General features: G+C 41.1%; 1 protein-coding gene across 4 annotated transcripts in view; it reads left to right on the top strand.

The window, feature by feature from the left end:
- The window catches only part of Cntn1 (contactin 1), a 293,714-nt gene that overhangs the window by 214,013 nt on the left and 62,377 nt on the right, over window positions 1-17,324 (top strand). For all 4 annotated transcript variants that reach the window (XM_029469977.1, XM_021183311.2, XM_029469976.1 and 1 more), the window contains one exon: window positions 6,860-6,980. In XM_029469977.1, coding sequence (XP_029325837.1) covers window positions 6,860-6,980 — 121 coding nt within the window. The remainder of the gene's footprint in view (window positions 1-6,859; window positions 6,981-17,324) is intronic.

Consider the following 17,324-nt stretch of genomic DNA (forward strand, 5'->3'; position numbering starts at 1 on the left):
GGCCCCGGCTGGCCCCGGCTGGCCCCGGCTGGCCCCGGCTGGCCCCGGCTGGCCCCGGCTGGCCCCGGCTGGCCCCGGCTGGCCCCGGCTGGCCCACTAAGGAGTACTTGCTGGCTGTGGGCCCTATGTTGGGATTCGTCAACTTGGGTTACTCTCAGCTAACAGATAAGCCAAACCATGAGCCACACCTGAATCAAGTTACCACGTGTTCATTATTAGCATGTGAAAGAAAGACAGATGAGTTGAATTCTTTAAAAGAATATATAACCTCAAGATAAGAATGGATATTGTAAAATAGGCGATCAAAGGAATTATCTCCTGAACCTACAAAAGTCCAGGAAAGATTTCATGGTGTGTTTCTTTTCTAACAACAACAAACAACAAATCAGAGCTCAAATACACTACTAAATGACACTTAAGTGACGGCATCAAAAATGTTTAAACAGTCTTTCAGAGGCAATTCTTGTGTCTAGCCCTGGCTTTTGTATTTGTTGGAACGAGCGTTTTCCACGTGAAGCTTAGAGGGTAAAAATGTACTAACAGAGGGCACATCTGTGGTTCGGGGGGTGGTGTGGGCACAGGTGGCTGTGATGGTTGCTCAAAATTGCAGAGGCAAGAATTTCTCTTTGTCTATGTCACTTACATGACTTGTCATTTTTCTTGATTCTTGATGGCATTTCATACAGGGATAGCATTGGTTGGTTTGCAACCATCTGCTGCCCCTGTGCTATCCACTAAGGCAACTGAAAGTCTGGAAAAGATGTATGCAAACTCAAAATAACATTTAAAAAATAATCAGAGACTCCCAGGGTTTAAAATTCTCCAACTGCCATTATCATGTTTTGGTAATCATTACTGCCAACAGTTACTTGTCATCACTAAAAATAATGTAGATATAAACTTTAATCTTTATTACTTGAGTTTTCATTTCCAATTTAGTTGAAGAAAATAAATATATCACTTAAAATTCAAGCCTGCTTTGATTTCAGCCTGCTGTTTCCAGTTTTGACCACTAAGTGGCAGGCTTGCACAAGGTTTCAAGATTCATAGCCTGGTCTAACTTAAGCAGAAACCTTTATGAAATGGAACAAATGCATCTCTTCATAATTACCGATGCCCGGTGAGATGATGGGCAGTACTAAATTTCACTATAGTTCTTTTCTCAGCAGAGTCCATGGAAGAATGTAACACAGCTTTACTCTGCACGTCTTTTTTTTTTTTTAATTAGATATTTTCTTTATATACATTTCAAATGCTATCCCAAAAGTTCCCTATACCCTCCCACTGCCCTGCTCCCCTACCCACCCACTCCCACTTCTTGGCCCTGGCTTTCCCCTGTACTGAGGCCTATAAAGTTTGCAATACCAAGGGGCCTCTCTTCCCAGTGATGGCCAACTAGGCCATCTTCTGCTGCATACACAGCTAGAGACAAGAGCTCCGGGGTACTGGTTAGTTCATATTGTTGTTCCACCTATAGGGTTGCAGACCCCTTCAGCTCTTTGGGTGCTTTCTCTAGCTTCTCCATTGGGGGCCCTGTGTCCCATCCAATAGATGACTGTGAGCATCCACTTCTGTGTTTTACTGTGCATTTCTTTTAAGCATTTATGTTATCAATGAAGCAAAACAAAGGACTAATAACACTGTTCTTTTATTAATGGTCCTACTATACATAACATTTGTTATTTATTTCCTCATTTACTTATTGAAAACTCACTGAACATTATGCTTTGTGTAATAATGGCTAGCAAGCGTTTCATTTGTGCTTTAACAAAATTCATGTACAGATAAAATGTTAACAAATTAGCAGTTTAATACAATAATTGATCAAAGCCATCTATCTGCATTATTTTGTTCTGCTAAGGTTTGGTGGCAAATAATTATGTGTTTGCTGTGTCCAGTTATAAAATTACTACTACTCGTATTTTGCAATTTAACTTACTCTCAGAGAGTAAACATACCACTAAAATTAATTTTAATTATAATTTATGTCAGTCAAACACTTCTTTTTTTAGAAAGAACTTGATATTATCTACACACACACACATAAACATATATGTATATATGTATTCATAAAGATTCTAAGTATTTATATATGTTTCATTTTATCCTTCAACTCATGGTGGCAAATGACGGGCAAAGTATTTTTTTAATTGCTACATAATTTTATAAAATTCTATTTTGTGTGTGTATGTATGTGTGCATGTATGCGTATGAGTGTGGGAATACACACGTTCTGGCACACATATGTAGCTCAGAAGAGAGCATTCAAGAGTTACGCTTTTATGGCAGGGTCTCTTTTTGTTTTCTCTGGTGCACTGCATTCTACAGACTCGCTGGCCACCGAGCCTCTGTTCAGTTCTTTGTCTGCCGTATCACTGAAAGAGTACTTAATGCCCACCACTGCATCTGGCTTTTTATATGGGTCCTTGGGGACAAACTAGGGTCATCAGGTTTGAGTGGCTGCCTTTACTCACTGAATCAACTCCCTGGCCCACACTGGCCTAATTTTGACAACTACCACCAATCATTTCCCTTCCCCTGTTCGACAGAATACCCATCATCACAGTAGCTATCTTGATTAAGCACATGGACGCTGTGTGCATCCTTCTGATTTCTTTACCACAGTGTTGAAAGTTCATCTAGCAAGAAGTCACTACAGGTTTGCTAATAATTCAGAGAAGCCATCTGAGTTCCTCGGTAGCTCTGTCCTTCGTCACCTGTCACCTGACACTGGGTTATTTTTCACCTTTAATTCTGTGACCCCTGCTCTGTAAGCATCATCTTTCCACCTTAAAAAAAAAAAAAAAAAAAAAAAGCTATTGTATTCGGTTTCCAAAACCAATTTTTTTCTTTACAACACTTCTATGAGGATAATGAAATGCTTAAGCAGTGCTTGATAAAGTACAGAGTAACTCTTCTTGACTACTTTTGATAAATTTTATAATAGAGAAATTGTGTCCTGCTAAAAGTCTATACATCGTTGTTTTTGTTTTGTTTTTGGTTTTTTGGGTTTTTTTGTTTGGTTGGGTTTTTTGGTTTTTCGAAACAGGGTTTCTCTGTGTAGCCCTAACTGTCCTGGAACCCACTCTGTAGACCAGGCTGGCCGCGAACTCAGAAATCCACCTGCCTCTGCCTCCCCAGTGCTGGGATTAAAGGCATGTGCCACCACACCCGGCATATCGTTGTTTTTTTATTCCTACTGTCTGTTAACAGATCTCATTTTTTCCCCCTTCAACTCTAAAATAAATCTACCAGGGTTCAGAGATTTGGTGTATTGTTCCTTATTCAAACCGCTTAGCGAAGACCTCAAACAAAAGTCTCATATGTTTTCTTTAAAAATGGGCCAATTGGTCAAAAATGAATTCATCGGTCAGCAGACTATATTGTGTCACCATCTCCAGGGAACCCTGAACAATCTCTTTAGCAATTACAGCTTCCCTTATGTACCTGAGGTTTTAAACATTTGATGACACGCCTTACTTAGTGTTTTAATATTCAAAAATTCTGACTCGGCTAATCAAAATGATGCGTTATTGAAATCAATATCAATCTAAATAGATAATATATTAGAGAACTAGTGAAGGTTGTATGTGTGAAAATATAGTTTTTGAGATTCAAGGTGCCATTGTCAAGAGCCCTTTAAGGTGCCAAGTGGTGCCTGACACTTACGATGTCAGTATTCTCAGTGTGCAGAGGTAGACAGAGGGACACTAGACAGAAAGGGGGACAGCAGGCACTAAGAAACCATGAGATGAGAGATAGATACAGTGAAAAGTTCATGGCGTGACCATCAGCCGGTGTGTATGATTTTGCCACTTCGACGTGTTTTTAACGTAAAAAGGAAAGCCACTTAATATAATGAAGGAAGGAAGGAAGCTAGATTCGGTTATCAAATATAAAAAAGATTGCCTCGGAATTGGTTACAAATTGTATCTTTCATGGGCTTCCAGCTCAGAGTGTGTGTGTGTGTGTGTGCGCGCGCGCGCGCGTGCGCGTGCGCATGCCTGGAAAGCCTTTCAGCAGCCCCAGAAGCATCCCACAGCTCCTACTGAACTCCTGCTGTGAGAAGAGCCAGTGGCTGCTGAGGCTGCCCCTGATGTGCCAGCTGCTATTAGAGAAGCCATGGAGTGCAGTTTGCATGGGAGGCTGCCTCCAGTGCTGCTGCTAGGGGAGCCTGTGGATGCTGTTAGCATGGGGGGAGACTGCCAATGATGTTTTTGCTGTAGCTGTTATCTAGCAAGTCTTACTTCATGTATTGCAAACTTTCTTTCTTCTCCCTTCAATTTGAAAGGAACAAAGCAAGTTTGTGTCCTCCCACCTACTTGTTTGCTTCTTCTTTATGAGTCAGTTTGTTCTCACAATTTAGTAATATTTTAACTTTTATTTAACGCCATCAGTTTTTGGCAGCCAGTGTACGAGGGAGGAGAAAGCAAGGATTGGGCCATTTTAGGTTGAATAGTCTTTTGACTTAAACTGGGGCTACTTCGAAAGTGGTCAACCGCATATACGCGCTGGATATCCCCTGAACTTTGCCATCACAGTTTCCAGGATGTGATTCAACTCTCTGCATCTGAAGGGAAGAATTTTGTGATTTAGCCAAGCTGTGGCTTTTAGTGAAAATAAGTGAACATTCGTATCTCATTTGTGGCTAGAATGTGCTGAGGTTCATGGTCTCCAGTTGCTTGGTAAGCGTTCTGCCAACCACCGAGAACCACAGCTTCTCCTGAGGATGGAAAGCCTTAGCTGCCTTTGTAAAAAAAATGTCAAAAAGCATTTCATATATACGCACTCTCCGAGAAAGGATGCGTGTACGTTTTCCCTGCTGCAGAGTTTCAGCGTCCTGCCTTCACCAGATATTCGGCCACAGGGCTGCCTGTTAATGTTCTTCAAATTCCTGTGCAATCCTACTCAGGCTCTAATATTTAAAACAGAGCTGGTTCTAACTTGGCTTAAATTAAAGCTTCTACGGAGTATGGGGGTATAAAAGTGATCGAAGTATTGTATGAAATTCCCCCCAAATTTAATAGATTATTAATAGTATTATTATTATTATTTTGAAAGATGTAGAAGAACCTTTTCAAAGATCTAGTGGATATGACTTTGGCAGCTAGTTTAGGACATAAAACAATTCATGGTTTTTTATTTTAATTACTTGTGATGATATGAAGAGAGCGTGATCACAATTCCCAGCAGGGTTAAATAAATGTCCGTCTGAGTGGTCGTGTTTCTCACACAGGGGATTAAGAACAGAGGACAGCTTCTCATTAAAGAGAAAGATTAGCACTCACTGCTCACCAAGACTGAGAAATGCCCAGGGCTGTCTGCTGTGCCCTTTATATGGACATAGTAGTACTCTATTCCAAGCAATAAACCAATCTGGCCAGACTTTGTAACTCTGACTCGCCACCTCGTCAGCCAAGTAAAGACTACAAAGCCAGAGGTTTGAAGATGAGCGCAGCAGAGAACGCAGCGTGTAATAGAACTTATGGCCAAATAGAACATTCACTCCACATGTGCTCACTAGACCCCAAAACTTTAAAAAGAGATAACCCAATGTTTCACATAAACAATGCTTACACGTGAGCCTCAGCCCAGGCCACGGATCACGTAGAATGAAACTAAATGTGTCTGATTAGAACGGGGACGCAACTATTTGTTTCTCCTAGGAAAATCAAAGATCCATTAAAAACTTGAACTTCCCAAATTTCTCTGCTAAGAATGTATTTTGTAGGTAACGGGAAAGAGCTGTGGCAAGCTCTCGCTTGCATTAAAACGGGGTGACCCCATGCAGCATGCTTGGGTACAGTGTGCACACAATGAGACCTTGCTAGGAAGCTTCTGCCAGGAAAGAATGGGATGAAATGAATTGTCTGTTTCTATGCATGACACAATAGATATTCATTAAATATTGTGTATTCTTAGAAATAGACATCGTATCTTATTGCCACTAGCGTTCATATATATATATATATATATATATATATATATATATATACATATATATATATATACTCACACACAAATCTGAATTAACAGTTCAAATCTTTGCAAATCTGAATTAACAGTTCTCAGCCATGAAACATTTGTTTACTCACATTGACAGTGCTCAGATTTTTCAAACACTAATGTTTTTCTTTAGAAGAAGCAAGTGACGTATAGATTGCATGGGTTCTATTTAGGGATATGAATGCATATATGCATATGTATGCAATAACAATTAGTGAGAAAACAAAGAGACTGTGGGTTGGAAGGAGAGTGCAGAGGGGTACATGAGAGGAAAAAGGAGGGGGAATGTTACATTTATATTATAACCTCAATAATAAAATATAGAAATGGTACCAATAAACTAGCTCCAACCTGGGCTTTCCGGCAGTGTTGTTCTCTGACAGAATGCCAAAGACAGCAGGGTCAAGAAGGCCTGGAGTTCAGTTTCTTTAGTTTTTGGTTGGAAAGCTAAGGCTTAAGCAGAAATGGGACAAAAACCTGCCCTTAGCAGATCTATCACAGATGCCGCCACTTCCTCCGCCTCCTCTTCTTTGTTCTCTTTTATTATTAATTAATTAGTTATTCTATTTATTTACATCCAAAATATTGCCCCCTCCCAGATCCCCCTTGCAGAGATTTCCCCCATCCCCTCTCCCTTTCGCCTCTGAGAAGGGGGTGCTCCCCCAGTATCGCCCCCTTCCTAAGATGTCACATCTCTACAGGATTAGGTGCACCCTCTCCCACTGAGGCCAGGAAAGGCAGTCCTCTGCTTCCAGACACTTCTTAATGGGAGAAAGCCTTGTATCTCCATATCCTTAATGCTGTGCGGTTAATGGAAGTACCCTGACTGAACAGTTGCTCGTTTTGTTCGTAGCTGGACGCCAATGGGGAACTGCTCATCCGAAATGCGCAGCTGAAACACGCAGGCCGGTACACGTGCACGGCGCAGACAATCGTGGACAATTCCTCGGCTTCCGCTGACCTTGTCGTTCGAGGTAAGAGTTGCCAACGCGTCGACTGAAAAGAAACCCAAAGGTATTTGACGTGTGTGATTTGACCAGTTTTCTGGTGACTCTGGATACCCGCAATTTTCTTCTGTTTAACGTTCAGTTCCATCCTCTGCAGATACGTTTTTTGGCTTCTTCCCCACAGCTCGGGATGGCTTAAGCCAGACAAGTAGTAAAAGCACAAATTCTCTCTGTGTCACTGACTGTGTGTCTTTTCGTCTTACTAACTGTGTTTAAAGCTAACCATTCACCAAGCATTTCCTTCTAGCGCTTTTCACTGTGTGGTACAATACCTAAGAAGAATAAAATTAAAAGGTTCTTGTACTGCTTAGTTTATTGTACAATAACCTTCTTAGTTTACCTGGGGGGCGGGGGGAGGTGTTGGGCATTATGTCCCGTAACCACAAATTTGGTTGTTTGTCCTGATTGTCTTAGAGTTAGAATGTGAGTCCATGGGTTACTGTGTGGCTGCTCATTAGTCGTTTCTACTACTGCATTTGCTGGCCTAGGTGATGTAATTGAGAACGTGATGGGTTATGTGCCTATGGTCAATGTAGTCTCTTTGTCCTCCTGCTGCAGAGCAGGATGGCTTGAAAAGACAGATATCTGCAGCTATTCAGTCACAGACTTCACAGCCTGTGTACAGAAGACTTTCCTCATAGCTCAATTCCAAAGATATTTGTGGACTGGCTGCAGACTCCTCATGATAATGTCTTTGTATTTCTTGTAACTGACTCCACATACCCAGCAGCTCACTAAATACCGTAGTAATCCCAGATGGATCCTTTACTGTTCCCTCTAAACCATTTGTTGTCTGAACTTTACCTTCCTCCAAGGCCTGCTCAAGTATTAAACAGTTTAGGATTTCTCTGCCTGTCCACACGTGAGCTCCTCTCTGAGCCATGAAGATGTCTATACCTTCCAGTCAACCTGTGCTTAGCTGAGTTATTGTCTACAATAAAACTCATAGGCATTTTGACTAATATTTTGTAAGTTACATGAGCCTTTGAAAATTTTATGCCTCCTTTTTTATCTTAACATGCTGTATTTTTTTTAATTTTGTACTTCTTATTTTTTAACATTTAGACATTATTTAGGTGTCCATTTTTATGACAATTTTTTGAAAACGAGACAAATACGTGGTAAATAAAATATGTAGGGATTGTTAGACTCATTGTCTTTTCCAGATCCACATAAAAGTGATTCCCCCTGTCTTGCTCCCTACCTGGATTCCCCTCTAGAAGAATGAAAACACAGAGCAGACCCTGCCCAACATGAGACAATGCTGAAAACCCCTCAGTCCCCTGAAGCAAGGGTCTGGGTGAAATCTCTTGATCCAAATGAACCTGTTCACTAATTCTACAGACCATCTAGTTCAGATAAATAAAGAACACCACACGTCCACGCAGTCCTAATTTAGACGCTCTTCATGTGGGTTTGCCTTTCCCATTTAGAGTAATATTGTTATTTGAGACACTTAAGACTATCAGAGAAAGAAACAAATTTCCTTTCCTTACTACCAAGACACTAGCTACAAGATCATTTTCAGCAGAACACTAAATAAGGATGTGATTAAAATCACTTACATATTAAAAGAATCAGAATCAATGTTACCCAAGGGTTCCTGTCACAAGGTGTGGATACCAGTGTCCTTGCAATCAGGAGCAGCTCATTATCGTAATGTGTCACACACACAGTGGAAGGTGTTTTATGTACACATGCTTAGTAATTAATAATCATCCATTCTGTATGGTTTTTAAATACCCAAAGCTAATAAAAAAGAAGAGGCTATAATATGTAATATATGGACGTTTGAAACAGAAACCCTTTTCCATAGCAATTTTTGGTTCTAGGAAAAAATGTGCCTAGCAAGAGTCTGGCAAGTGCCCTTGGGAGATGCATGGTGCAGAACATAGGGTTCTGACAGTGACTGGATGCCACCTGGGGAAATGAATGGTACCGGTCACTCCATGAAAGCTGCTAAGTCACAGTCATTCCAGTAAGAGAAGGCTGGTATTGTTCATACCAGGAAGTAGACAAAGTTCTTCAGAGCTATGTGCATCACAGGGTACACACCAAACACCTTTCTAAATGTCCCATCTATGTCAGTCAGCGAATGGAGGGATAAACAGTTCTCTGCATTGTGTCTGATCATGTTGATGATATTACTACTCATGCACCCATCCAATTGTACACTACTGCTTCTATGGATGGCGGCTATAAACATGAATAATAGCTTGTGAGATTTAAGAGGGAGCAATTGCAAGTCATAGTCAGATAGGCAGCATGGGAAACACAGCTGCGGTGCCATTAGCCATAATGAATATTGTGAGGAGGAAGCCCTCTTCTCTGAGAAGAACCATAGAAGTGTTGATAATGCAAAGATTAGTATGTGAACCATTGTTCTATTAGTTTGTGTCAGAAGACTGGAAAAAAAACTATCCATGCATAAGTAAGAATATGGATTTTTTTTCCTCTCTCCCTTCCTTTACCCACCTCACCCATGTGTGTTCGTGCATGCGTGGGTGCGTGTGTGTGTGTGTGTGTGTGTGTGTGTGTGTGTGTGTGTGTGTAAATCCCAGAGTACAACCTACAACCTGAGATATTCTTTGTCAGGATCTGTCTACCTTGCCTTTTGAGACAGTGTTTTTCACTAACATGGGACTCACAACTTAGGCTATGCTGGTTGGTCAAGGAGTCCCAAGGATGTATCTGCCTCTGTCTCCTCATCTCTGAAATTTTAACTGTGTTTTGGTACTCCTGGACTTGGGAATTAAATTCAGTCTTCGTGCTTGTTCAGCAAGTACTTTACAAAGCAGGCTCTCTCTATAGCTCAAGGATGTGGATTATTTTAACCCGTATTGCCTCGAATGGAAGGACACGAATGCAGAGCAAAGAATGCTGGTGCTCCACAGCTTGTGTGCATTTGTGTGTGTGTGTGTGCATGCATGCGTGAGTGCATGCATTTGTGTGTACTGGCAATTACAATGAGATAGTGGATATATGCATGAAGGTTCATGAAGGACTGTGTATCAAATAATAGAACATGCCTTGCCTTTTATTTTTACTTTAAATTAATTTTAGAATTAAATTTAAATACCTTTATATAAGTCTGTTTCTCATTGCCATATCACAGTTCCTGGGCTAGGAAAGTGTACGAAGAAAGGAGGTTTATATAGATCATAGTTCAGGAGATTGCAAGCATGACAGTGTCACTGGCTCAGCTCTCCTGAACAGTCAAAGATACACAAAACATGGAAACACACACACACACACACAGCATCTCACTCATAAGCATGCATAGCCGACTGATATCCCAGCAAATGGAAAGCAACACCCTCAAGGACTTAATACCTTACACTAAGCCCTATTGTGTAAAGGTTCTACCACAGAAAATCAGGCTTTCCATACATAAAGCATCAGCAACCCACGGAGACTATATCCCAAACCATAGCAGCCTCTGAGCAAACAACACAGGCGAATGTGGCATTGGAACTATTTCATGGAACAACCTGCTCAGAGAAAACTGCCCTGCTCCATGTCGGTTAGGCCTGAGGGACAAGGAAAACAGCAGTACTCTTGACTGACAGCTCATCAAAATAGCACCAGTATTTAGGCATGGAACATCGTATTTTATAAAAGCAGAGCTCCTATAAAAACTACAGCACTTGAATGTATTTAAACACCCAGGTCTGTTTAAATTTGCTGGAGGAAGAGACTAGAAAATCATTGTACAAAATCTGCTCCACGGACCCTGCACAAGCTGGAAATCACAGCTCATAAAGACCTATAGTTTTTACTCTATCAAAATTGCCTTTTCTATCAGTACTGTCTGTCTGTATTGGAAATGTCACTGCTAAGGTTTCTATGGGATAACAATGATCTCCGCAAGTGGCTTCGTGCTTCAAATAGTATGGGGACTTGGAACTTCAAGCTGTAGATAAAGTCTGACAGCAAGAAAAGATTACTCTCTCTAAGACAGAGAACCTTCTACTCAGCTCCCTCATGATCACAACAAAGTGATAAGCAAAATGAAATTATGTAAAAATAGACACACCAAGTAACCAAGGAAGCATGTGATGAGAAGAGAGACAAGAGGAAGGAATGAAAAATAAAACAACTCAAGCCCAGAGCTTACAGTATAGTGATTAAAGCAGAATTAAAATAATCATGTATTCAGAATCAAAATGGATCTAAACTATTAACTATAAAAATTCAGTAGTTACTGGGGCTGGAGAGGTGGCTCAGCAGAGAAAGAGCATTGACTGCTCTTCCAGAGGTCCTGAGTTCAATTCCCAGCAACCACATGGTGGCTCACAACCATCTGTAATGGGATCCGATGCCCTCTTCTGGTGTGTCTGAAGTCAGCTACAGTGTACTCACATATAAACAAATTAATCTCTTTTTAAAATGTAATAGTTAGGAAGAAGAGGAAACTCCTTTAAATGTGAAAACAAAATTGTAGAAAATAAAAACCCAATAGATGATTGAAAGCATCTCAATATGTGACAGATGCAGGGGTGGATTAGAAAGCTGGGGGCCACATCTGATAAAATCGTATTTCAGCAGAGAGAATCAAAAGTGAGTCATTAAAAGGAGATACAGACATTGAATATGCAGCAGACGCTGTGGTATGTGTCTCTGGGCTTGGCTACTTGGGGACCTGAAGCAGGAGGATGACTTTAACTTTAAGGAATTTAATACCAGCCTTTCAAATATTGCTAGACCAAAAATCAAAAATTTAGAAAAGGCATTGAGGATATAGTGGGAAATTTTTATTTTTTTCAATGGAATTCACATGGGAAAAATTTAAACAAAAGAGGAGAAAAACATATTCCAAGATATGATATGGACAAGTTTCGGGAGGTCAAGAACAAGCAAGATCCTTTAAGAATTAAAAATACCCAAAAATGTAAAGACAAATAAAACACCATAAAACCATAAAAAATCAATTAAATGCAGGGTTATACAAGTAATACCAGCATATATATATATATATATATATATATATATATATATAAACAAAAACAAAAGATGCCAATATAAAGAATCTTTTTTTACAAAAATATAGTACTACATGACCAGTAGGTTGTTTAATAGCAGTAATAGCAAGAAGACTGGGGATGCTGGTTTACAAGATGGCCTCCAGTGACCCTTGTTTCCTGGCTGATCAACCTGAATGTAACCTCTGTCATGTTTGCTTACCCTGTGAGTCAGCAGAAGTGGCGTTTCAGGCTCAGTAGTAAATGACACCCACACATTGCTGCAGCTGCTCTGCTTCCCGTGTGGGGGCTGAAAGCTTCCATATCAGAAGCAGATGTCAGCTGCCTCTTGGAGAAGTCCACAGAGAGGGAGGAAATACGCTTCCCAGGCCCCTGTGCTGATTGACTAGTAATCAAAGTGAGACATGTAAGACATATGACGGTTGCTGTCATCTTGATTCAACTACCAAGAGAAACTGGTCCAGGATCATTCAGCTCTGACAACCAAGAATGATTTGTCTACCAACACTATCAGCGATAGGAATGCTTCGTGTCTTTAAGCCACTGGACTTTGGAATAATTTGTTCTACATCAGTAGAGGGCTAGTACAGTAATGGAGAAGAAAAATAACCATCTACTGTGTACTTATTTACACAAAGAAAAAAAATCTATGTCAAGACAAGTAGAAACAGTTCATTGCCTATGAAACCAAACGACCCATTCTGAAGCTGGACCAAAGATGTAAACAGGCACCTGGCTGATGAGAACTTAGAGAAATTATAAGTAGGCACGTGAAAAGTGTCTCACGTGGTAAGCCATGATGGAAACACAAATTGGAAAGCCAGTGAAATATCACTGCAGACTCATTAAAATGGTGACAACTGAAAAATGATGCGAAGACTTAATTATTCGCATCGTTCTGCAGTTAACTGTCAATCAAGCAGCTATGCAGAAGACAGTGACTCAGAGAATATGGATGTACTCGCCACATGATCTGGCCACTACATTAAAGGTGCTTATCCCGTAGACAAAAAAAAAAGTATGCATATAAAATATGCATATATTAGGAGAAAATCAGCAGCATCAATAAACATGTAGATACATCAAAATATGCATACAAATGGTTGTACCATGTTCATTTATAACACTAAGACCTGGAAACAAACTAAATAACCTTCAGTAGTTGAACGGTTAAAGAAATGCTATGTGAGAGGATTCAACTTTAGACGTGTGACTGGAGTCACCCTAAAGGACTTGTATTGATCATTTAGCAGCCTTAAAATGAACATACTAATGCTTTCAAGAGGCAGGTAACTGAGGGTGGCGGGTGGCCCTGGTTTTGCGGGTGCCACCCCAGTGGTCTTAGGGCCAAGCTGTTCCATGTTTTGACAGGGGGAGTGGTCACCTGAGCACACAGGAGGGGAAACTGAACAGAGTAAAACAAGTGTCCTGAGAAGCACACAGACCACGTGAGACCACACCCTCTGAGTGAGGCCCAGGGCTTGTGTCAGTGTCTGTTTTGAGTTGTGACGTTGTACGTTAGTTTTATGAACTGTCAACCTGGTGGGAGAGTGAAGGATGTACCACTTTCCTATTTTTTCATAGTTTCTTGTCAATCTATTTTTTAATATTTTTTTACTGGTTATTTTATTTACATTTCAAATGTTATCCCCCCCCCTTCCTGGTTTCCCCTCTGGAAAACCCCTATCTCCCCCCCCCTTTTGCCCTGCTTCTATGTGGGTGCTCCTTTGCCCATCCCCCTCCAGACTGACTGCCATGGCATTTCCCTATGCTGGGTCATCAAGCCTTCATAGGACTAAGGGCCTGACCACCCATTGATGCCAGATAAGGCCATCCTCTCCTATATATGCAGCTGGAGCCATGGGTCCCTCCATGTATACTCTTTGGTTGGTGTTTAGTCTCTGGGAGCTCTGGTTGGTTGTTCTTCTTATGGGGTTGCAAACCCCTTCAGCTCCTTCAGTCCTTCCCCTAATTCCTCCAATAGCATCCCTGTGCTCAGTCTGACGGTTGGCTGCAAGCATCTGCTTCTGTATTCATCAGGCTCTGGCAAAGCCTCTCAGGAGATAGCTATCTCAGGTTCCTGTCACCAAGCACTTTTTGGCATCAGCAATAGTGTCTGGGTTTGGTGGCTACAGATGAGATGCATCCCCAGGTGGGGCAGTATCTAGATGGCTTTTCCTACCATCTCTGCTCTACTCTTTGTCCCTGTATTTCCTTTAGACAGGAACAATTCTGGTTTAATATTTTTGAGCTAGTTGGGTGGCCCCATTCCTCAATGGGGGAGGGGGGTCATGCCTAACCTCTGGATAATTATCTCATAACAAAAATGTTAAATCACTGGACTTAAGATATCAAGAACTGTAATAGAGATGGATAGAGTGTGTGCAGCAATCCTTGAGGTGACAGCCACTGAACTGCCTTCTACAAAGGAAGTAGATCTGATCAACCTCACACATGGCAAATGTGGAGCGGGGCTTGCAGTTTGGGGAGCAGAATTGAGAAGTTACTCAAGTCTCTGTCCCTGCCCTACAGTTCTCTTCTCTGGCCAACCTTGTACTTCCCAGTATCTTCTTTAAGTTAATATTAAATACATGCTTATTTAAACTATGGAATGCATTTGATTCATAAAATTCTGTGGCACCAAAATATTAAAATGGCCTGGTGTGCCAAGTCTGTATATGTAACAATCCACTGAGACACTTGTGTGTTCTGAGGTTTTGTCCTAGCAAATTCATGGTAGCTACTTTTCGAATCATATCAGATTGTTCATAACATGTGCTTTGGGGGTAATTAAAAACACGTATTTCACAAAGATAATATTGGCCTTTTCCTCCAGTTTGTCAAATGAAACACAAACAGACTTCATTCAATGGACACTTGAACAGTTACCAGTGATACTGGAGGAACTCCAAAGCTGTGTGCTTTGCCCTGGAAGGCAGGAGGCTGAGGGCAAAAAAATAACCAGAGAGTGCAGTTGAAGGGCCGACTGCTCTGACCTATAGCAGTGTTACTTTTAGTTAAATATTGTCACCCTAAATAAGACAAGATTAGCTTTAGAAACCTGATCACAGAGCCACTCAACCTAAGAGTGCCTCAGTGTCAAGGAAACCAACCAGCTAACAAATAAAACAAAAGAAAGAAAACAAATGAAAGAGAAAGATGAGCGAATCTATCAGCTGGAGCACAAATATAAATGTCAAGATGATTCTAGAAAATAATAGCATTCTTCGTATAACACTGAAATTGTTTCTAGAATATCTCACTGAAAGGTTGTTTATATATATATATATATATATATATATATATATATATATATATATATGACAGATGTTGACACGAATTAGAAACACTACAGTATCAGTGAGAGAAATGATTTGTGAATCAACCCCAAAGCAGAGCTGTGTATCCTTGCACAGCTTGGGTCCAGGGACCCTGATTAAGGAGCAGAGAGGGAAATGAAGAACAGACAGACACTTGAACAGAGTGGAGCTGGATTGGGTAGTCTGGGCTCTCTGATGGAAAAGCTGCATCAGGCTGGATGCTCAGCATCTCAGTTATGTACATTTGCACAGGGAGGCAGAGTTATTGCACCACGCACATAGCATACCAGGGAGGTAGGGCTAGCTGACTCAGGAGGAGCAGCCTCTGTTCAGGAAGAGTGCATTCGTAAAGAGAACGCTACGATGGATATCTCTGTACACACTGTTATCGTTGGTACTCTTACCTGCAGAAGGCTTTGCCATACTTCTGAGCCACTGCCTAGGAAGTGGCTCTGGAAAGGCTCTGCCACTCCCATGAAGCTAAGACATTCTTCTTTGACAGGCTATGCCAAGTTAACAATACACATTCACCAAGGATTTCACTTATACCCACGAGGAGTGTACTCCACTCCTCATGGGTATGTGTGACACAGTCAAAACGTTATAAGATGCTTACTAGTCACATCTCTACAGTGGAGAACTGTTTTATATTGATTAAAAAGAAAACACTCTTGCACTTTAGATACCTCAGGCTTCTCACGAAATCTACCCTAAGAAGACTACTAAAAGCTTTTGTATATTTTTTTTGACACTTTACTTAAACATTAGCTCCCCGTCATCATAACAAAAAACAGGAGAATCTGTTCTCATTCCTGATCTCACATATCTCCCTCTAGGATCAGTTGGGTTGATTGTCTGACCTGTTGCAAGACAGAATATCACCCCAGGGATCTGGAGGGGAGGCATACTGCCCCCATCTTGGCAAGTGGGAGCAGAGACACTGGGCTGAGGCTCCATACCTCTCAAGACCTGTCCCTATAACTTAACTACCTTTCTCTAGGCTCTGCCTCCAAAGATTCCCTTTACCACCTCTAATAGAATCAGAACTTGCTGGCCACACCCTGAAGAACCTAAGCTACAAACCATGGGGCATTTCAGGTTGCTTCATCAAGTGAGTGAGTGAGTGAGATTTGTGAGCCATCCCTGTGGGTATCTTTAAAGCATTGAGGGGATCAGTAAATCTAGTCTTATTTGTTATCAGTTACCTTTTCCCTTACTGCAACAATAATACCTAATAAAAGCAACATTGAAAGAGGGTAGGTGTTTGGGCTCACAGTTCCAGGGTACAGTCTATCAGGGTAGGGATGTCATAGAAGGCACAGTGGCAGGAGCATGAGGCCATGCATTGTGACCATGCGTCCGCAGCCAGGAAGAAGAGAGCAATGCATGTTGGTGATCAACTCATTTTAGGGTCATGGGATGGTGCTGCATCTTCTCACCTCAATAGCCTGACCTAGATAAACCTTCCCAGACAAGCCTAGAAGCCTTGTGATTCTAGGACTTGTCAACTTGGCCCTCAAAATAAACCATGATAATTAGTACTCATTAGGAATAAGTTAAGTCACCCATTTTTGTGTTATTTAGAACACAAATATTTGTTAAATGGAAAAATCATTGACCTTGAATATCAATGAAGGCCATGGTGCTCGAAGTCTGTCAGTTTGTAGAATTCTTTGAGCTAAGTCAAAAGTTAACTTTCTGTGGTCTTTAGCATTAAATGTCCAATTGTATTCTCGATTGCCTTACAACTGATTTGTCATTATTCAATTTGCAAGTGTGGATTTATACCAACATTATTGTTAAGGCATGGCAGGCCAAAATTAATTCAAAGGAACTTCTAAGTCAGTTTAATCATCAGAAAGTCATGAAGAATGGGTACAAAATTTTCGTGTAACACATGTGTCAAATGAGGAGTGCAGGTATAAGTGCAATTTCATAATCATGTGTGCACATGCAAGCTGAGAGAGAGAGGGAGAGGGAGAGAGGGAGAGAGGGAGAGAGGGAGAGAG

The sequence above is a fragment of the Mus caroli genome, chromosome 15, assembly GCF_900094665.2.
Source record: "Mus caroli chromosome 15, CAROLI_EIJ_v1.1, whole genome shotgun sequence".
In the NCBI taxonomy this organism is placed as follows: domain Eukaryota; kingdom Metazoa; phylum Chordata; class Mammalia; order Rodentia; family Muridae; genus Mus; species Mus caroli.